The sequence below is a fragment of the Haliotis asinina genome, chromosome 15 (assembly GCF_037392515.1).
Source record: "Haliotis asinina isolate JCU_RB_2024 chromosome 15, JCU_Hal_asi_v2, whole genome shotgun sequence".
NCBI lineage: Eukaryota > Metazoa > Mollusca > Gastropoda > Lepetellida > Haliotidae > Haliotis > Haliotis asinina.
This window is the reverse complement of record NC_090294.1, coordinates 50,052,098-50,074,754: the sequence shown is the minus strand read 5'-3', so window position 1 is coordinate 50,074,754 and position 22,657 is coordinate 50,052,098. Positions and strand designations below refer to the sequence as shown.

At 40.0% G+C, this 22,657-nt stretch overlaps 1 protein-coding gene across 1 annotated transcript; it reads right to left on the bottom strand.

The window, feature by feature from the left end:
• Positions 1-1,019: 1,019 nt before the first annotated feature.
• Positions 1,020-14,807, bottom strand: LOC137265768 (uncharacterized). The gene is made up of 8 exons (XM_067801219.1): positions 14,748-14,807; positions 12,644-12,726; positions 7,543-7,940; positions 6,485-6,700; positions 4,724-5,590; positions 3,832-3,910; positions 2,810-2,898; positions 1,020-1,765 (listed from the first exon to the last, which is right to left on the bottom strand). The coding sequence occupies exons 2-8, from the start codon at positions 12,717-12,719 to the stop codon at positions 1,715-1,717; spliced, it is 1,776 nt and encodes a 591-aa protein (XP_067657320.1). The 5' UTR covers positions 12,720-12,726; positions 14,748-14,807; the 3' UTR covers positions 1,020-1,714.
• Between the last annotated feature and the right edge of the window lie 7,850 nt (positions 14,808-22,657).

The window sequence follows — 22,657 nt, the reverse complement described above, 5'->3', positions numbered from 1 at the left end:
AAAGGTAGGGGGCGATGTAGAAAGGAAGAGAGAGCTTCAGATTCACTTTGACTGCGGGGTACAAATTATTCTCTCTCACGCAACAGTTGACAAAAGTCAGTGAAACGGACCTAAAATCTCTACAAACACAATCCGTCAATGACATGTCCCGTGCCCGGAGCAGTAGTAATAATAATTGTCTGACATGAGAATTTAATGGTTTCGAACTCCGGATATTAAAGCTGCACCTTTTCTCCGATTTGATATTGCGTCAGGAGGAGAATTGTAAGAAAGAATCTATAAAAACAATTAGCAAAGACGAATACTCACATGGTGACGCATGGTAATATATTGTTTCATTTAAGATTCATTAACGATATGCATAACATTGTGCTTAACATGAACTAGTTGTCGGGAAGATATTACTATCTCATGTACCCGTGAAGATCCGGGGTAGAAATGATCTTGCTGTAGTCAGACTGGTTGACACATCAATCAATTGATCAACAACATGAGCATCGATCTACGCAAATGAGATACGATGATATGTGTCAGCCAGGGCCCCGTTTCACAAAACTCCCGTAAGCCTAAGGTCTCGTAGGTTTTCTCGTATCATTCCTGCTTCCTATGTTACAGTATAGGAGGTACGAATGCTACGAGAAAAGTTACGAGACCTTAGCCTTACGAGAGTTTTGTGAAACGAGGCCTGTTTCACAAAACTCTTCTAAGACTAAAATCTCGTAACTTTTCTCGTAGCATTTGTACCTGGTATACTGTAACACAGGAGGTGCCAATGCTGCGAGAAAAGTTACGAGATCTTAGGCTTACGAGAGTTTTGTGAGACGGCCCCTGTCTTACGACAAGCATAGCATGCTGAAGACCACTTACAGCCAGGATCTCCACGTGTTTGTTACATTTAGGAGGAACATCCACACGTTGCACTGACAAACTGAAAGTAGCACTCGGACACACATCGGTCCCTTAATATCATCTCTATGAATTCTAGTTAAATTGTGTCCTTCAAATCATAACAATGCGAATAATGTTGTATTATGTTTATTATTACTGTCACCAATATTGGAAATATAAACACATCAATAAACAGTTCTGACCTGCAGAAACCCGACTCAAAGGTCAGGGGTACACTAATAAATAACACAGATAACAACACACCAAAGTGGGTAAAGTGTAGCTGCAGGTAAGCTGAGGTACGTATTTTCATTTGAAATAAATCAGTATCAACAAAAACAATGTAAAATGTAATGTCTTTACCTGTTTGCCTCGTCTGTCTCAAAACCCTAATTTGCCTATTTTTAACACTACCAAGGGCAAGCCTTGTGGTTAAAGCGTTCGCCCGAAGACCCGTGTTTGATTCCCCACATGGGTACAATGTGTGAGGTCCATTTCTGGTGTACCTCACCGTGGTATTGCTGGAATATTGCTGAACGCGTTGTACAACCATACTCAGTCAGTTTGAAAGTACCATTACTCAAGAGAAACTGTTGAACACAGTCGATGGTGGAAAGTTTACGAGGGAATGAAGTCTTCAAATTAGCATGAAGTCGGTCATGTCAGCAGTTGGGTAGTGAGTAATCACTAACCCACAGAAAACTACATATATAGTTTGTAGGTCAACCTGAGTCTGAGACGCTGTGCATGTGTCCAGGGAACCGATATTCAAGGTCGGTCAACCTTACTCAGAGGCGCCAGCTGATGTAGGCGTGTTTCTTCATCCTCAGTTTTCATCATTAAAGAACCTTAAAGGCGCACAGTCGTACATGGAAAACTGAAAATTCAAGATTTTTACTGCATTAAAATGTATCTTTATTAGCTACGAAAATAAAATAAATATTTGTAGCGCGGAAGTATTTGCATCAGTTTCTTAACCTAGTATATGAAATTTTGAAAAATACGATTGTGTCATTGCATCTGAAAAACCAAAGCGTCAATTTAACCTTTCAGGTGCTACTGCAATCGTGCCATTCTCAACCCACTGAAAGCCCCCATCCTATATAAACCTGAAGTGTGCTTCTCACTATATATTAGGTCATCTCTCGTTTTCCCAGTATAACTGCATTTGAGGCTTTTGTTTTGGAGGAACAGGTTTTACGTTTCAGTAGAAATACCTCTTCCTGGGTTTTACTTTTCCTAACTTTATATGAACATCAACATTCAAATGATACATGAGTGTTTGAAATCAATTGGAAAACTTCGCACAAGATATAGCTCTAAGCACAAATGTTTTCCAAGCAGAAATTAGAACCCCAGTCTTAGATTTGTAGGCGGACGCTCTATCGCTCGGCCACCGGGTCGACGAAGATGGAGGGGTTAAATCATCTACTTATAGTTACTGTTATTTTAAATTGATTTTACGCGCGCTTCAGTAACTGCTATGTAGCATCATTAAATGATCATCTACATTGTAATTACCCATCATTGATGGTATATATGTTAGACAAAACACTTCTCCTTGGTTTTCATAGACAATTTAAATCCCCTGGTTTCGAAAAATCCTTTCCCCTCCGGTTTTACATTGTCTACCAAGACCTCGGGGGCGTGTTTTCTCCTATACTTAAACTGGTCTTTAATAATCTATCACCCCAAAGAATATTAAAATTATTAATGTCAATTCTTCACCACGGAACAGAAAATACATTATGGAAGAAACACGATTATTTATTAAAAGGCCGGATAACATTTTTACTCAGCAGGCATGTAATACCCGTTGTTTACGAAACTTAAGGCATGAATTGCGTAAACGAATCGAAAACATTTTTAGTATTTGTCGTTTTAGGTGTCGTTGTATTTGGTATGATATGGTATGGATTACCTCATCAAAGCTGCCCCTGTATGGCAGGAGTCCATCCCCAGCACCGACCCTCAGAGGTGACCGTGGAGCCTTCATGTGCTCTGTGACTCCTGTAGTCATCAAGAGGTGGTATTGATATACGCATCTCGAAGTAGTGGTAGTGGCAGTCTGATTGTTAACCCAGCACTCAGTAATATTCCAGTAAGGTGACGATGGCCAGTCAGTATTGGATTCGGGGTCAAATAAACAAGGCCAACATAGGTAACGTCCCATCAGGATACCATAACAAATCAACCATGTGACCATATCTGACCACCCGTTCTAATTGGTCATTTCATAGGACAAGCACTTGCCAGGTGGGTCGTTTCTACCCCAGTTACCCACTGTAGTCCTGTCTCTATAACATTTATCAAAGTAGATTTTGGTCTGTCTGGTACAATAGTAATTGGAAAACAATGGTGGTTTATGCAACAATCCTCAATAGTTTGTCATTTTCGAGGATGAGGTGTCATGATTGAGCCCATCTTTAACCACGTGTAAAAACCTTGGAGTCAACTTTGCGCGCAGACTTTTTCAGTGTTGTCACAACCCCTAGTGTACAGTACACAATCCTGTGCACTTAGAAGAACCCACGAATCCGTTGGCAAATGAGCAGATGGTGGCCACATGAATACGTGCAAACACCTAGTTGCGGGCACAGCAACGTGCAGGGAACTTGGACAAAGTACTGTGACTATGTGTCCCAGTCCACCCAGCTGTTAATATACCTCGTAAGGATGAGAAAGCCACAACAGCTCGGTGCGCCCAGAGTTGAGATTGCCATCTAGTGCCGTCAACATGCACTAGTACGTGGATATGTACGGTAAATATCATCTACACCTACATGATAGGAGTAATGCAGTGGTATCACGGCAAGGGGCACCATAAAGATTTAATGGGGAATCAACCCCTCCCGCTCCCTCCCCTCCCCATAAGCAGTACCCGTTTCATCCACTAAACTACCCCATCACCACCAGTGTGAAGACATACTAAGACTACCTCACCTACAGTGGTCTCCTGTATGGCACTCTCGCCAACCTGCAACTGCAGCACGCCGTTATCCTGGGCTAGCCGCACCTCTATCTGAAACAAGCAATAATTTTGTCATGTTTCAAAAACACTAACTCAGCGTCAACAGTTCAACAGAAATGCACTCCCCACTCAATGCGTATAACATGTGTGTAATGTAAGTAAATGGGTACGGGGTACAACCACCGGTTGTATCAGGCAGAACACATGCGAGAAAACAACATTTCCTTAGGTGCCTCAAACCTCAGTAGGGGCGGTGGGGTAGCCTAGAGGGTGAAGCTTTCGCTCGTCATGCCGAATGCCAAATTTCGATTCCCCACATAGTTGTAATGTGTGTAGCCTATTTCTGGTGTTCCCCCGCCACGATATTTCCTGGGACATTGCTGAAAGCGACGTAAAACTAAGTTCACTCACTCATTCTGACCACAGAAACTTCCTAACTTGATTTGGGAAGAAAATCATGGACTTGGAAATGGCTTTGGTGAAACCCATGAAACATGTGTGGATCTTTGCGGCAGGTCTACGGGAAGGAACGGTCAGTTCCCATCTATGTCTACATGGGCTATGCTGAAGATGATATGTTTCCTGAATTCCGAATATTCCATTTTTTCAGGGACACAGTAAGTATAAGTACAGCTTGAAAGGGCATTCCTTCACAGTTATTGGCTAAACATGAATCACATTGCGTTTAGAATTCCCGTTTCAATGAGCCAGCGTACAGAATGATACAATAGGGATCGGGATTCAGTGTAATACAATCAAATATTGAATGTTTCTAATTAGAAAATTATTTGAATAGTCGGTATGCTTCATTGTTTCCCAAGACACTGATGTCTGCTATTTAGTTGACTCGATATGTAGCATTACCTCATCCGGGTCTTCTTCCTGCAAACCCCTGAATATGTTTGGAATTATCAGGAATCTGTTCCTTCTCGGAACCGTCATTTTTTCTTTGGGTCCACGTGACGTTGTAGTTGGGAGCATTGTCGTCTGCTGTAAACTGACGCCAGACGACACGTGAGTTGAAACATGGCCCACTGCTGCCGTCTGCTCGGTGAGAGTGTCAGTATGGACGGAATGTGTTGAAGGTTGTCTATGTACAACAAAATCAGTCGTGGATTGTGGTGTAGATGTCGTCTGCTCACCAACGTTGATGTCAGGTGATGAATCGATCAACGTTGTATCAGTGTGGTCTGAAACAGTACTCGATGGGAACCCACCTTGTGGGGTTGCAGAGTTTGTATCAGATTCACTGTCTGAATTTGTACTCTTGTTGTCCGTATAGCTCTGTTCTATAGTTTCCGTGTCTTCGCTATACGCCGTCGTGGACGGTGTGTACGTCATCGTGGATGCTGTTTCCGTAGAGTCAGTAATCATTGTTGTGGAAGAAGTGTCCGCGATGTCGTTATATGTTGACGAAGATGCTCTTTCCGTGGTTTCTGCATGCGTTGTCTTTGGGGGAGTGTACATGGTAGTGGACTGTACGTCTGTGATGTCGCTGTGTGTGGTGGTTGACGTTGTTCCTGTAATGACGATATGTGTTAATGGGGACGGTAACACAGTCGTGATTTTATACGGTGTAGTGAAGGATGTGTCTGCGATGTCGCTATACGTTGTGGTGATGGTGGTGTTCTTGACGTCGTTGTCTACGTGGTACACCGAACTGTGAGTATCTGTTGTGTCCTCTCTGTATAGTTTTCGAACCGCAATGATGTCATAGTTCGTAGTCAACGCCTGAAGAAGAAAGCATGTCTTTGTCAGCACCGTGGAATTCATAATTTGGTAAATCTCTGTGACCTGTATCACCTTGGGCTTTCATGTTCCGACAAGCCGTGATATATATAGAATATTGTTAAAAGCGGTGTTAAACCTCACTCACTCACTCACTCACTCACTGCTCGAAGCATCGGTTTATCACCGGTATTTAGAATCGTACATGTTCATGATCACACAATGCCCTTTTAGAAATAGGTCAAATGCAACATATGGTATATTTGGGACTACGCTTTCTTAGTAAAGTACAAAATCCGGGATTCGGGTCAGACCGGTACCCTTGTGTGCTGGCGATTAGGTTCCTGACTCTGAGGATGCGGGTTCGAATACTGGATGGAATTTGTACTTTACTAAGAAAGTGTAATTTCAAATATGATGTATGTTGCGAACATGTTCATAATATGTTATACGTAAGCCTAGATATTTTCTCTCTTATCCAGTGTACAAGAGCACCACATATATACTTGGCACTGGTTTTATTGATGATTGTTGATCACTGTATAATTTAGTTTCGCCCAGATTCAGTTATATACAGACCGTCGCAATATAGCTGGATTATTGCTGTGTGAGGCGTAAAACTAACCTAACTCACTCACTTTATTGATGATTGGTTGGTGTATTCCAGCTATATGATTGTGGTCTGTAAAGATTTGAGCATGGACCAGAAAATAAACAGTGATCGAGAACATGAGCATCGATCTACGCAATTGGTATACGATGACATTTGTCAGCAAAGTCAGTAGTCCTGTCCACCCGATCACGTGACTTGTTTTAATTTTTTGGAATATATGCAACTTGTAGAGGAATGAAAAGTAATGTTAATTTTAATTCAAAAACAATTAATTCTCCTCTTACTCTGTGATCTTCCCGAGCCCCGTCGTCCGGAACTCCTGCAACGTCGCCATAGTTACCAGAATGTTCACCGGAAGAAAAACGTGGACCCTTGTCTGAGGTTTCGAACGGCCCTGTAGCGTCGTTCTTGGTCTCACCGTTGTTCATGTCATCATCTACCTGGACTGAGTCGATGTAAATGTCAGCCGTTGTTGACGTATCCGAAGAGCGTTTAAGCCTCTGTGAAAATATTAGTAAGATTCTCCGATATGTTTTATCACGACTTAACGAAAATCAGATCAGTTATAAATTTATAACGGTGTTACTTACGTAGAAGGTAGCACGTATGCTACACCTCCGCTCTATAGAAACTATGGCCATAGTACCAGAGAAAATAACTGGGAGAGAGAGTTGAATCAACGTAACGTCGCATCGGTGAGTGAGTTTAGTTTTGCGCCGCACATCATCAATATTCCACCTGTATGGCAGCGATCTGTAAATAATCGAGCCTGGACCAAGGAGTCCAGCGATCAACAGCATGAGCATCGATCTATGCCACTGGAACACAATCACATGTGACAAGCTAGCCGCCTCTTATGGCAAATCAATCAAACCCGGATCTTCACGGATCCATCAGTGCTTTTCAGCATACTGTGAGACTGAGTGAGCAAGTATCAGAATGTCAGCACTCAGCATCACAAAGTCAGCTCACTCCTGGTGCTTTCGTCTGCTAATTGCTGCGCAGAGTTTCTTCCCTTTGACACTCCAGTATCCTATGATTATGGGTTCCAGTTTCGGTTCCTCAGATTCCAATTCAGGGTTAGTAATCACTATTACCAGAGTAGTAAACGTCTGAAACTTGCGCCACTTTATTACTGGAATAATGTTCAAAGCGGAGGTAAGGCCCTATTTAATCACTGACCATAATCTTGTATAAGATTGTTTACACAGATTTTCTTAATAACATGCGAAGTGCCTACTTGAACATCGAGGTACTAAACCAATATATAAAAAATATATAAACAAGAGTTTGAGAGGACAGGTAGTATTGCATGCATGTATATCAAGAATAGAGATTAAACCTGCATCTGTTTTGTATAATCCACAGTAAGTTCCACATTCCTGCTGAAGTCCATTCCTTCCCCCGCATTCCATGTTTCAGCTATCTCAACGACCTTGACCCCGAGACACGTGCCGTTATGAAATACCGTCAACGTCGAAGATCCAGCGTCCCTGCCGTTGGTGATGATGGCTACTCGGCCGCCGGGTGCAATTTTGGCAGGTTTGATTTTGAAGGAGAATGCAAATCCTGATCGCAGGTCGTTGTGTGAAAAGAACGGATAGATGAGAGACCCGTGACCGTCCAGCCACGCCTTACCCCTTCTGAAGGTGACCCGCCCCTCCAAACCTTGCCAGATCCCGCCTTCGTATTCCGAGGGGTGTCCTCGTTCAAAGTCGATGTGAAACTTTCGTCCACAGCCTGTCAAGAAAATGTTTATATATGATACTTATTTATCTTCCCATGACTATGGTTCTATTGAGCATATGTTTCCGGTTTTGAAGCATGTTCAGCTTGAGACATCAATGGACCACAAGCTTTCCTCTAATATCCTAGCTGGAAAGAGTAGTCTGCTAGGAAACATGACTGAATCCCTGATATTTAGGTTCATGTTTAAATACATACGATAAATTCTCCATTGCGGGAGTTTACGCCGCTTTCCAGCTTTTCAGGGAAGAGTGAGTGAGTGAGTTTGGTTTTACGCCGCTTTTAGCAATATTCCAGCGATATCACGGCGGGGGACACCAGAAAATGGGCCTCACCATTGTACCCATGTGGGGAATCGAACCCGGGTCTTCGGCGTGACGAGCGAACGCTTTAACCACTAGGCTACCCAACCGCCCCTTCAGGGAAGAAGACCCATGTGATGAATTGGTGTTAACGCCTTTATCAAAACCATCGGCAAAAAATCGACATTTACGCCTATCTATAAGATGATATGAGAAGAAATGGTGTTTAGACATGTGGTTGTAATCTGGTTTTAGGGGTATTAATTGACAGGTACGAGTTAATGTTTTGATTCCTGAGCACCTCCACGTGATAAATCACACAGTAAGAAAAAGCGTTCATATGTACACGATACCCACCATATATCACGCCACATTAATACGCGCGATCGTTGCTACAAGTCTGTATTTACTTCAATTTCATTATCATGAATGGTAGATGCCGATGTAAGTGATTATACATTTGTTTCAGCAGTGGGTACACGTGTTGTCGACTGTATTACCAGTTAAAGTTCTATATTCGCATTGTGTAACGACTTCGATGCCGTTACGAGGTGACAGTCTCATCATTTACCGTTACGATGTACGTTTCAGTCACGAGGCATACACGCCACTCCACCCGAGGGTGGTATTGCAAAACACGATGCACGTTGCGTGAGTGTGAAGTTTAGATTTAAGTTGGACGTGGACAAGGTTGGTCAATTCAGGGATAATTTACTCTCAGATGGCATATTCTAGATTACTTGAAAGCTTTCGTGAGAACGTTCTTTCAGATATTAATAATGCAGAGCGTTTCGTACAGGTGCATTATGTCCTGAAATGCACACATGGCATAAATAAACGAAATTCACAACCTTGATTCGACAAAGTGTGTACATTTCTGAGACATAAGAAGGATGGATATTTGGGGTGATTTAGGACCTTTACTGGTGAAGAATCGTTATGAAAGAATGTGCATGCCAGAAATGATTGTACTTTAAAATCTAAGAAAAGAAATTACTACAAAACTGTTACAGATACATTACTTGCAAATATGAATAACGCAAAACTGTTCTGGAACAACTTGTGCAAACTTTCTTTATCTAGGAATTCTATCCCTAATATAACAATGGAGTCGTGGTATACACATTTCAAAAACATGTTTCAGCCTACAGATACATTTAATGTCGAATTACATTATCTTGATCATGATATCGAAGGGAAGATAGAGACAGATCTAATATGCTTGATGTCCCTACTACACAAGATGAGATCTGTGCAGCAATTACAGAACTAAAATCATCTAAAAGTGCTGGGCCTGATTATATCATAGCAGAATTTTTAATTTCTCACAGGACATGTTAGTTCCCTATATTCAGTTGCTATTCAGTGTTCTGTTTGATCGAGCATATTTTCCAGAATCGTGATGTATGGGTCTCATTGTATCTATACATAAGAAAAGTGACACTAGTGTGGTTAACAGTTACAGAGGTATATCAGTTACTAGTATTTTCAGGAAGCTGTACATGCACATTCTGAATAACAGACTAACATTTTGGTGCTCCTGATATAAAAAAAAACGTGGAATCGCAAGCGTGTTTTCGCTGAAGTTACAGTACTAGTGATAACATTTTTTATCCTGCAGTCCGTTATTGAACGCTACCTCTCAAAAAAGAGAGGTAAATTGTATGCATGTTTCATAAACGTTTCCAAAGCGTTTGACTGTGGAATATCTTAAGACTAAGGAGAGTAAGTAGTAATATGTTAAAACCAATCCAGGCTCTCTATGCAAGTGTCAAAGCGTGCGTCAAATTTAATAATTTATCAACATGTTTCGATTGTCCACTGGGTTTACGACAAGGGTGTACCCTAAGCCCTTTTCTTTTTCCAGTTCTTATCAATGAACTGGCTTATGAAACCGAAGAATGTTGCGCGCCAGGAATTCCGCTTCATCCTGAACTTGTACAGTTGTATCTTCTTTTATTTGCTGATGGTGTTGTGCATACCGCTGATACAGTGTTTGGTCTACAAAAAAGACTTGATGTCCTGTGCATATTCTGTTCTGAGAATTGTTGGACGGTAAATATGAAGAAAACAAAGGTAATTGTTTTCAAAAAAGGTGGAAGACTATCGAAACAGGACAAATGGTTCTGTGATGGTGTACAAATAGAACGTGTTTCAAAATATCTAGTTGTTTTATTCAGTAGGTCATTTGTATGGACAAAGCACATAGAAAATGTATGTCTCTAGGCTAAGCAAGTTTTATTTGGTTCCTTGAGATCACTATCAGTGTTTAAGCCATTATCTCTTGGCTTGTTTCTTAATACCTTCAACATCAAAGTTTGTCCAGTTTTACTATACGGTGCCCAAATATGGGGACTGAATGTTGTTAACGAAATAGAAGTTGTATATGTAGCAGCTTGTAGAATGTTTCTAGGAATTAAATCATCTGTTCCAGTGCATGTTGTGCGAGGCGAATGTGGAAGATACCCATTGTATATTTAAATATTGGTGTAAACTACTTAAAATGTCAAATGAGCGTTATGTAAAGAAATCTTATAATATGCCTGTACAAATTTAAAGTAATGGTTGAGGGAACTGTGCATCTAGGATAAAGCATACACAGAATACATACATTACATATATCATGCATATCATGCTATGTTACTGACACAATCTTCATTATAACAATTTTTCTCACTCTGTCATCTTCAGTGTATAACCTGGGCCTATGTCCTCCTTCTCTACAATAAACCATTTCATTCCAAGTGAATATTAATGGCTCTCCAGTCAATTATAACTATCCAGTTGAAGAGTTTGGTTAGCAGTATGTCATAAATGTCAAGAACTGGCTGCCAAAATCTTGCCATGCGGACAATCAAATCGGATCATCGATGTCAAGAGCGAGCGCTTTAACCTCAAGTATCAGTAAGTATTTAATACATGAAGTATTTAGTCTCATGCAGTTCCAATACCGAATGTCTGTATGAAAAACGTGTATAATATATAGGACCAAAAGCCCCGTAATCCTAAGTAATCTCCACTATAAGGGGAGTACTTTTATGGACCAGACAGTGATATATAGGCTTTCGTTTATGAACCACTATCGACACGTTGTCTAATTAATGTCCTGTATTGTAGATACTTAGTGTAACAGGAATACGCGAGTAATGTTATTTTGCACAGATGGAGACTAATATAAGCATCAAGTTATAGTCATGTTGACTTATGGTGTTGATTTATTGCAGGAACGATTGACAGTATTGACAACAGATGTGGGCGGTTCTGAGTGAGTCATGGTTTTTATTGTATGTCCCTGACGATATATGGTTTCCGCCGATAACAAGAGGGAAAGTGGCCCTGATGGATCAGTGTTGACCTGTCAGAAAAAGACATGTTCATTGTACCTGGGCTACCTGTAAAGTCCTCATCGTCAGTCAATCAATCATGAGCACTTTGTCAGAAAATGGGCGTTTGTTGTATTTACGTCAGCGTACTTAGACATTATAACAAAGCATGTATTTATCAGTTTGGCGGTCAATGAGTGAAGAGAGTACCGAAAACAGTACATAGGGTCTCTACGGTTGACTGCTTCTTGTTTAATGCCTCACTCAGCAGTTTCGAAGATATATTGCGGTGGTCTGTGAATAATCTAGTGATCGACACAATGAGCATCGTTCTATCCAAGAAGGAGACGATGGCATGCGTCAGTGAACCTGGCCATCCATTCCCGTTAAACGCCTCTTACGACAAACTTAAGACAAATTCTAGCCCGCATCTTCACGGGCCTCACGTGAAAGTTGTCACAAATACTGTCTGTTTGTGGCACACAAAACCTTTTGATACTGTTTTCTTACAAATAAGTCGTGCTTTATCATTTTTAAGTGAGGAGCAATATATGTCAGATGCATATGATATTTCAAAACAGAAACCTACGAAATGTATTCGGACACTTGACGTAATTTACATAAACTTACATGTTATTTCAGTGTAGCATAAATAACTTAGTTATGTTAATGTAGTTCAGCCAGGTACAACATTCACCGCCGAGACGTTGCCGTCAGTTTGTGTTCAGCATCCGCCAATATGTACCAAACATTTACCCCTTTATATGTATATATATGACATGTCGGTGTTTTTATACTGCAGACTGAAGATTCCAACCCGTTTGGAAGAATCTGATGCACAGAAGATGACAGGTATATTTGAATGGAGACCTTTTTACTTGATATGTTATATGACGTGATCCTTGCTTCGTTTGTTAGAGAGGTACATAAGGGACTACTTGTTATCAGAGTTCGGTTTTAGTGAAGGCATGGTGGCCTAGTGGTTTAGATCCCTGGCGACTACGTGTCTTACTCTATCAGTATGGGTTCGAGTCCCGGAACCAATTAATACACACTTTACGGTCTGACTCACCTCGCGGTGATGGCCGGCTGTCGCAGCGTGACGTCACAAGAAGGAGCAGTATCTGTATGAGCCAGGGCGAGTTCATTGATTGGCTGAAAACATTCATGTTATTTATTAGTCACAAAAAACCTTACTAACGTGTACCTTGGCAATTTAAAATTACCGATAAACAAGAGCGAGGAAACTCTACACATTAATCGTAAGAAATATGCTGAGGGAAATAAATAAAGGATCATATGCAAGCACAAGTGTTCCTTTATTTTTTCCAGGTTTCTTCATAAGTGATAGAAAGCTTGAGGACTTTGGAAAGAAATAAAAGGGAAGCTTGTACTTTCACGTGATCCCTTATTTATTTCCCTCAGTATATTTGACTATCTGACCATATCAGGACCTTGTCTTTACCACTGACGTCTGAACAACTAATACCATGCATGCACAGGCAAGTCAATTTGTCACTAAATACACGGACACACACGTTCTTGTTTCCGCAGGCAGTGTCACGCAATCGTGCCCAAGCCTGACAAACTTTGACAGTATGTATATTCATCTTAACGCTCTGTTGATTTTAACAAATTGTAGTGATAAACTGCACAAAAACGTCTTGTAAAATGCAAGGTTTGATGATGACCTTCTGTCATGTCGTTATCGTTGATGACGATGTCATCGTCGCTACAGTTGCGGTCGGCTGTCAAACGATGACTGTTACATAACATGACTCCGGTTGAAATTGGAACGCGCTCCTGTTTAATGAGGTCGGGTTATCTTTTCAATGATTTTCGTGGGTACGTCAGATTTTAAAAGACTTTGAAAGTAGTTTTGGCTGATAATAGTTCTAATTATAAAAAAACTATAACATTTGGGAATTTAACGAAATTCGTTTTCCTTTGCCTTTGTAAGAGGTTTGGGACTTTGGGGATCAATTACAGAATAATTTCTTTGAGTGACATTTTAGATCATGTTGAAACATCATGTATATCAATTTTGGTCTCGTGAGAGCTAAGTTTTCGAAACAGATTCTTGTACCGACACAACGGTACAAGAATACGAATCCGCATCGAAATGTCACATTCACAGGAATGTCAATGTCACAGGAAATGAAGGAAGGGTTTTCAATTCAAATATATAATATTTGTTCAAAGCAAACTGACTATCTGTAATATAATTCAAATATATAATATTTGTTCAAAGCAAACTGACTGTCTGTGATATAATTTAAATATATAATATTTGTTCAAAGCAAACTGACTGTCTGTAATATAATTCAAATATATAATATTTGTTCAAAGCAAACTGACTATCTGTAATATAATTTAAATATATAATATTTGTTCAAAGCAAACTGACCATCTGTAATATAATTTAAATATATAATATTTGTTCAAAGCAAACTGACTATCTGTAATATAATTTAAATATATAATATTTGTTCAAAGCAAACTGACTATCTGTAATATAATTTAAATATATAATATTTGTTCAAAGCCGCGTTAAGTAGTTCACTGTTGTAAACCTGCATGTAACAATTTGAAAGATAAAGGCGTTATTTATATCATTAATGACGTAATTTATATTATTTTTACATCCCCGAGACAGACAACTGACCCAAGACTCTAGAACAAGACCACCATCCAGTACGGTTGTATGTGTTTGTTTCCTTAAATAGCTTCCTAACAAAACAGTGGGGATTTTCGTGACACGAAATTCATCACATCTGCCTCCCAAAACGTGACTGTGTCGGTCACTGATGCCCGCATTGTAATTGTAAATAGTAAACGCTAAACTTTAAAAAGTGTGTTGTTCATATCTATAAGGCATGTGTATGGGTCACGCGCTCCCAACAAACACATATCTCTCACACATGCAAATACGCATCCAAAATGTGCACCGTGCATTGACGTGCATATGAAATTCGTATGGCATGATCGTAAAATCTCTTTATGAAAATGAACTGAATTGTACATATTATTTATTATTATTTTTAACTTCACATGAAGCAGTTATTTCTTTTAATGCTGAGGAACAATTTTGTTATCTTAAATAGTTTATGATAATTTAATAATAACTATGATAAACAACTACAAAGGGGATTGATCACAAACAGTTTACAGCCTACCTTAACAGAGGCAAGTGCCCCTCGCACCCGGCCGCCAACACGCTCGAAATGAGAAGCTGAATAATTCCCTCAACATAAGACGTCCCTCGAGGCTCAGTGGCACAATCACATGTTTTATATATATGAGGAAATATCGTCTTTGAAGTATTGCCGACAGGTAGAATTTGCATATGTCTCGGCGTGGTGGCTATGACAGGTGTGATACACTTCCACCTCCAGTAGTGGGAATAGTGAACCCAGCTGCCACGGGGAGTCGGATAAAACATCTTATTGTATGATATATCAAGATGACAAATTATCATGTGATGTGTTACAATTACAATGAAATCGTAATCATTTTGCTGTAAAACTGATTTATGCTTAATGTGCATTTCAATCGTCGGTGAGTCGGAGGTTCTCTCTGGTATAGTACCAAATAACAGGGTCCCAAGACATTCTAAATACATTCTAACAATATGAATAATCTCTGTTGACAAACATGTTGAACAATATACTGGTTTTAAGGTCCGTCACAACTTACCCGGGGAGATCGGGTCATTAGTGACCCATGCTTCTTGTAAGAGGTGACTACAGGGATCATGTTCTCAGGTTCGTTGACTTGGTTGACACGTGTCATGGAATCCCGATTTTGTATGCATACTGCTCTATGATAATTATTGCTGCACTTTCACCACGATTTCATATATCATCACACGTGTTTGTCCCTTAATAGACCCCAGATGAAAAAGGCAATGATATAAGAAATGTCATTTCATTCTCAAAAGTTTATAAATTTGTTTATTACTACAAAAAAAATCTATTTCAATATGAAAGACTGGTGGTCGGGAACTTTCTTCTGGTCGTGTGTATCTTGTGAATTGTCGCCAATAAATTAAGCCACGACAATGGCCAAGACTGGAACCAGCGAAAAATCAAAGAGCGGTAGGATTACATGGCACAAAGGGCATGTCTTGTGCCGCATGTGGTATAATCTTGCGGTCATTACTTGTCTCAGATCGTCACCACACATCAGCGTCTACTGACAGGTACCCAGGTAAGTAACGATGATGCATGTGAGGTGAACAGCCTTCGTCGTGGAAAGGATTTCAATGGGTGTTCGTGTGATGTCTGAGTCGTCGACCCAGCCCCGCACTGAAATACTTTTAGCCCACATGCTGTCTCCATAAACTATGACTGTGCCTCTGCAGTATCAGCAGTGACTGGATACCCGGTGGTATGAGATGATCACGTGACTGTTAACCCTCTTATACTCCACAGGGATTGAGAATGTGTACGTATGGTTTTACTCCACAATGTTCTTCTTAATCTTAATCAGGAGATAAACATAGACACGTGAATGTTATCAGTGTAAATAAAGTGTCAGCGTTCGAATGCCAACAGTGCGTTGTGTATATAATATCGAACATGTGAATATATGACGTCATGCAGCTTTCGGCCATAATAAAAATAATAGCGGAATCGAACTCAGTAATCGACGTGACAAACTTCAGTAACTGTTTAGTTCTTGTGATGAGTCACAATTACGACCGGTGTTCGTCACAGTAAGCATGTATATCATGAACATCACATTTGTTCTAATCCTCTTGTCACTGAAAGACCTCGGTATATCCTTATATAGAAGCGTTATACGACATACACGTTTCTGGCCAAGTCTTATTACGACAAGTTGATCCTAGTTTGTGTCCGGTAGCATACATTTACATACATCATATGTCTACACAGACACGCATGAAATGAAAAGTTAGTTTAAACATAAATGAGCAAAATGCCCTTTATTATACATAACAATGCAATGAAAAACGTTAAGCGCATATATACACCAGTTAAGCAAAGTTCAAAATATACAACCAGAAATATGTTAAAAATTTGGAAACATCTCGAGCTACACTTACAATACATACAACAAGAGAAAGGTTAAGTGCCTGACGAAACGTTAGGTGCAATGTACTTTGTATACACTTGGAAATATAAAAATATATACATCATAAACTGAAGTACAACAGAAAGTACACTTCTGGTGCTTTTCGGTTCTATTTTCCAAAATCAACTAAACTAGTTTGAAAAGTGTTTTGATTGTCACCTACAAGCACGTAGTCATATTCTTACTATGTTCTAGCTCATGCAGTGATCCAAAGCCACCATGAGCAGATTGACAACATGCAGGTGCTGGTCATCTTGCCACGTGGCCACTCTTGGTCTTCCATTTCAAGGACTGTCAGATGTCTGCCCAGTTCTAGAAAGTCATATTACTTTTTAAAATATTTATAAACCTCAAAACAAAAGTTTTGTTTTTTTCTTTTGAACAAAAAATTAAGCACCAAGGGGAATGTCAAACACAAATTAGCATTTACGTATGCCAAAACTGTTTCATGCAAACAGCGATTTCATAATAAATGAACTCTGCGGAAATCACCGTCTATTCTGGGATTCTAATTTTAGTGTATTTATGTTATATTTATGCACTGAGTCATTTTATTATATACCGGTACATCTCACGATACGATTGTCGCAATATGGTTCAGAATATGCAATAAATTGGGTTATCCAGAATTAGCTCCTTTTGAATTATCAGCTCCCATATTTCCACAGCAACAAAATGTGCTCTCAAAGTACCATATATGCTTTTATTTCTGTTGGTCTCATGTAACAATTTACAAGCGGCAGTACCTTTATAAGTTGCTCCAACATGTACGAAACATTCTACCAATTTTGTGGGTTTGAATGGTATCAGATGTGACGCTTGGCAGAAATCAAGTAGCCTCAAATGGACCCATCTTTTAAGAAAAGCAAGATGTATCCATGTCAACTTCCCGCTGTGGACAACACGAGTGTATGATTGCTCCTTCATCAGGTTATGAGTGTGAGTGAGTGAGTGGGTGAGCTTAGATTTTTGCCGCACTCAGCAATATTCCAGCTGTATGGCAGCGGTCTGTAAATAATCAAGTCTGGACCAGACAATCCAGTGATCAGCAACGTGGGCATCGGTCTGCACAATTGGGAACCGATGACGTGTCAACCAAGTCAGCGAGCCTGACCAACCGATTCCGTTAGTCGCCTCTTACAACAACCATAGTCGCCTTTCATGGCAGGCATGGGTTTGTGAAGGCCTATTCTACCCGGGGTAGACCTTCACGGGTCCATCAGGTGATGAATGAGCATGCATACACTCCGAGACGTGGTGCTATTCACAATTAAGACGTTGACATCCCTAAATCTTGCCTTTCTTATGCATCCCACTTCATGTCCTACATCGAATTGACCAATATTTTATTTACACTTATAAGTCGAGCCTCTGACTTTGAGTGACCATTTTGTTTGTTTTATGATGGGACATATGTTAAAGGTCAAAGTCCTTTAACTTTTATAGGGCATTCCAGTCGATGATCTTAGATACTGGAGGTCACATAAGCGCAACTAGTTCTCCCAAATCATGCTTTTGTTTCATTTTGCAATAGTTCATATCAACACATGTTTATTTTGGACTTGCATGTGAATAAATCACTGATATACAGTAACAGTAATTACCGCACTGAAGTGCATTCTGCTGGACACTGGTCATGACAATCATGTTATACGGCTACATTTATCAATACGTTCGCAAAACCTTGTTGCAATACAGTACTTCCATTAAACATTCCACATTAAGGTTCTATATTATTTTATTTACCTGTAAACCATTGGCTTACAGCCACACAATGGGTCCTGGGAGCCTGAACGTATGATGTAACACCAAATGATATGATGATGTCGCTCACAGAGAGCTTGTTATGAATTTGTGATGTACGCTCTTGGACAGAAGCCTCCCAGTCAATATATATCGATATGTATCGCAATATCTCTTAAATTACCGCAATATACCTCAATAAGAACATCATGTAATACCCAGCCCTAGTTTAAATGAATGATGACGTGGTACTAGTGAGTTTGGGAGGTCCACATCATCCCACCAACCTTGTCCACTTCCAGTACACAATTTCAAAAGTTACGTTGTCCATGACGTTGTCCGTGACGTCCATATCGTCTGTGCGGAGAAGACCTTTAAAAAGTGACTCGTCACTAAACCTAACACACCTCTTTGCTGCCAGACGCGTAACAAGCCATTTTTCCTGTAAGCCCAGCGGGATGCGATTGCCCAGCCTTTTTTTGTTTTGGGGGGGTTTTTTTTGTTGTTTTGTTTTTGGGGGGTTTTTTTGTTTTTGTTTTTGTTTTGTTTTTGTTTGTTTTTTTGTTTTTTGTTTTTGCACAAAATATATTTCCTCGATGTCAGTATTTGTGCACATTAACGTTTTCTTATTCGTTTTAATTCGTTTTAATCTCTTACATTTTCCAGATCCATAAAGGGTCATATATCGATATGTCGGCGATATCGGTAAACATGGAGATATATATTCAATTTCTGTCTGGCAAAAAACTATTTCCTGTCGGATCATACGTTAAACCTCGGAACTCTCTCTCGGTCTGACTCACACATAAACGTATTTCACACATTCAGGAGCACACGCAGGCACACACATACACTCAGATGCACGCATGTCCATACACGGAGACACACACGTACACGCACAGGCACACGCACAGGCACATGCACAGAGGGTGTTCATCTTTCACAGAATTCAACATCGATGTGTAATTTGTCACCTTCCATTGGGTGTAGTCAGTAGATGACAACGTACCAGAAAACACTGTTTCCAGATCTTCCCAGGCGTCTGTTATCCCCAGATTGATGTCAATTCAGCCACTCAGTCCCATTTATTGTGAGGCACGCTGAGACAGTTCTCCATGATGCCCTGTGGGGCACGAGAAGTGACGCAGCCTACCTGCTCCGGGTGTACTGTCACATACATCACTGCAGGTGTTACGTTTTAAGTCCAGATGTCAGCTGTGGATAGTTTGTCAGCGTACAGTGGAGACGTACACTCTTACTTCAGAGGTAAAACTGTGTATCGCTTCCTCCGCCGTCTCTGGGGGATTAACTGAGCTACACATATCGGACATAATATACCGTTCAGTCCCTACGACTGCTCTCTAGTACACTATTATACATATAATTAAAACAAAATAATTAGTGTATAATCGCAAAAGTGAGATATTTTGTACTTGGAGTTACCTCCCTCGAAACGAAGCAGTCGGTATACCGAACCCAGTCAGAGCAGGTGGGTGTGCACTCAGATGGAACGAACGATTTTCATTGGCCACTGGTTCATTTGCAGAAACGTTTAGTCGGCTATTTGTTTATGGCTTGGGTGTTAATTGCATGTGGTCAGTGATTGTGCATTGCTGTGCATTGCATATTGTCATTAGCAGACAGACATAAAAGTGTCAATAACCAGACACTTTTCTCTGCTCACTATCAACAGATTTTAGGGTTTCTTTGTTTGTCTGTTGTTTTTGTGGGGTTCTTGTTTTGTTTTGTTTTTTGTTTGTTTTTTTTTGCTTTTTGTTTGTTTGTGTCATGCCCACGGAAGTTGTTTATGTCTGAACATCGGAAGCATCCGAGGGCATGACTTATGACGCTCTTTTGCAGTGACGATCTTTTCCTAAAAAAATAATTTTTAGCTCCGACAACACCTCATACCTAAACGCATTCAACACAGGTGGTCAAAGATGGATAATTATGAAAATGAAAACAGTAGAAACTAAAAACAAAACTCACCGAGATGGGTGCTCCTTTCAGTGACGCCATGTGTGAGTTTCAGGACGCGACCGACAAATCACGGAACTGAGCCGAAAAATCTCCGAAGATGGCCGATCTTGTTTCAAGTATTACCGACATTGTTTCCGATAGGGACGTTGTGTTTCTGTTATTAGCGCTAAACTACCGATGTCGCTGCAATTGTTTCGCGAGTGGGTTGCGTTTGTTTACATTTGAGACGCAGTTCCTTCAAATTTGCCGTAATTCCTTCCATTACATGGGGGGCCTGTTGATCCTATAACTTTAATTTGTTTTAAATTTAATATTTGCATTTTGTTTTTATTAAGTTGTCGCAGCTTTCAACAGAATCATTGTTTTCGTCGTGAAGTTGTAATGATACAGACGACATACACTAGGGCGTGCGTGCGAATTATGATTCATACAGTCAAAATATAAAATGTCTAGGTATTACATTTGTGTTATACATTCGCAGATCGCTTCTTTTTGTTAAAGGTCACATGCAACCAAAAAATCAAACATAATTAAAACACATTTATCACTTATTCAGGACATATAATATACATTGCTGCTTTAAAAAAACAAATAAACAAAATTATAAGCGTACAATCGCGATTCAAAAGTGCAATATTTTGTACTTGGGCTTACTTCCCCCGAAACGAAGCCCTCGGGAGACCGAACCCAGTCATAGCGGGTGGATATGCACTCAAGTGTAACGACGGCTTCCGATTGGCTGTTCCATTTGCTGACATGCTGAGGGTTCATTGTGTGTACAGAAAGATGATCTGTTTGATGGGCATTTTAGAAGTATAGCCAGTCACAAGAAAGTAAGATTCTTTGTGGATAACAACTTCTTTTTGTGTACTTGATGCGTCGTTTCAGTATGGATTCATATTCTGTTGTCAAGCAAAATCATATACACCAAAAGAAGTCGATATCCATGACGAATGTATATAGAGATGTTAGGTTTTGAAAATACATGTTCTCTGAATTTGCGCTCGATCCAATAAAAAATCATGTCAGTAGAGATGGTGAACTACTGCGTGGCTCCAGCCATCTGTCATTCGTCCAAGTACGAAAGAGGACTGGAATCTGGAGTTTGCACAAGTTTCCGTCACATCCAGTCATCCGAATAAAATGAATGTAGTTTGTTTGCAACCCACAGACATAAAAACATGTCATGTGTATCACACGTGCCTAATTACATAATGTGGCAGACACGGGACTCGGGTGCACGAGTCATAAATCAACTTATTTTCTTTATGTCGTATAGTCTGATAGGTGTTAAGTTCAAATTGCACGTTGTCAATGATTGAAGCTGTGTATTGCATGTTGTCTTTAGCAGACAGGCAGACAGACAGATAGGTGTGAATAAACGAGACACTGAGTTTTCTCTGTGACAGAGACTGCTTGCCACAGTCAACAAGTTGTTTTACGTAACGAGTAGATTATGTACTTGTTTGTGTACACAACCGAGATTAGACTATTGCTCACGACCTCAGACGCTGGGCATGCATACTGTTTCAAGCTCCGCGAACCTATTCACTGCGCATGCGTTATGGACGCAGCGCAGCACAGCTGTTGAAACCAGTTTTTCCCCCAGCGCTGGGGGGAATTTAGTGAAACGTTTGAACTCCGATTTCGCGGGCTTTTTTTCATCGCGTTTTTTTTTCAACTTTACAGGTTGAATTGGCATTTTTTATGATTTGTTTCGGTAAGTGCACACCGAAAGGTACCAGAATCTGCAAAGTTGTATTTTACGTTGCATGTGACCTTTAAGTTTCAAAATGCATACAAGTATTATTATAAAGTAATTAGGATTATGAGACCAAACAGAAAGACGTATGTTGACAAGTGTCTACATACTGGTGAGTGAACGTTTACAAACCAAGTAAATTTAGCAAGTGTAGTATTATCGCGCAGTATTTTCACTTCGACCCCGACCTCGCTTATGTAACGTTACAAGTTGTGTCATGCAAACTCCTTTTGGTCATGATTCAAATATATACTTAACTACTCGTAGAAAGTAGTTTTGATTTTCTAACTTGATGAAAACAAACCATAATCTCATTAATTCAAATGGACTTCAGTCCGTGACTTCACGATTTTCAAAAATGGCAGCGCCCTGACTGAGAATGAATGCTATTTAAGTTTGTTTTCACCGACTTACAAAATCAAAATTACTTTTTACCGGTAGTAAAATATGTATTTTATTGATGGACAGTAGTATTTTACATGAGATTGCTTATAACAATTTCAC

Coding starts and splice junctions, on each gene's coding strand:
- LOC137265768 (XM_067801219.1), bottom strand. CDS start 12,719: ATGAACTCGCCCTGGCTCATACAGATACTGCTCCTTCTTGTGACGTCA. Junction 5,591..6,484: donor GGGCTCGGGAAGATCACAGA/GTAAGAGGAGAA, acceptor TTTCTTCTTCAG/GCGTTGACTACGAACTATGA. Junction 1,766..2,809: donor ACAGGGGCAGCTTTGATGAG/GTAATCCATACC, acceptor TTGAATTTTCAG/TTTTCCATGTACGACTGTGC.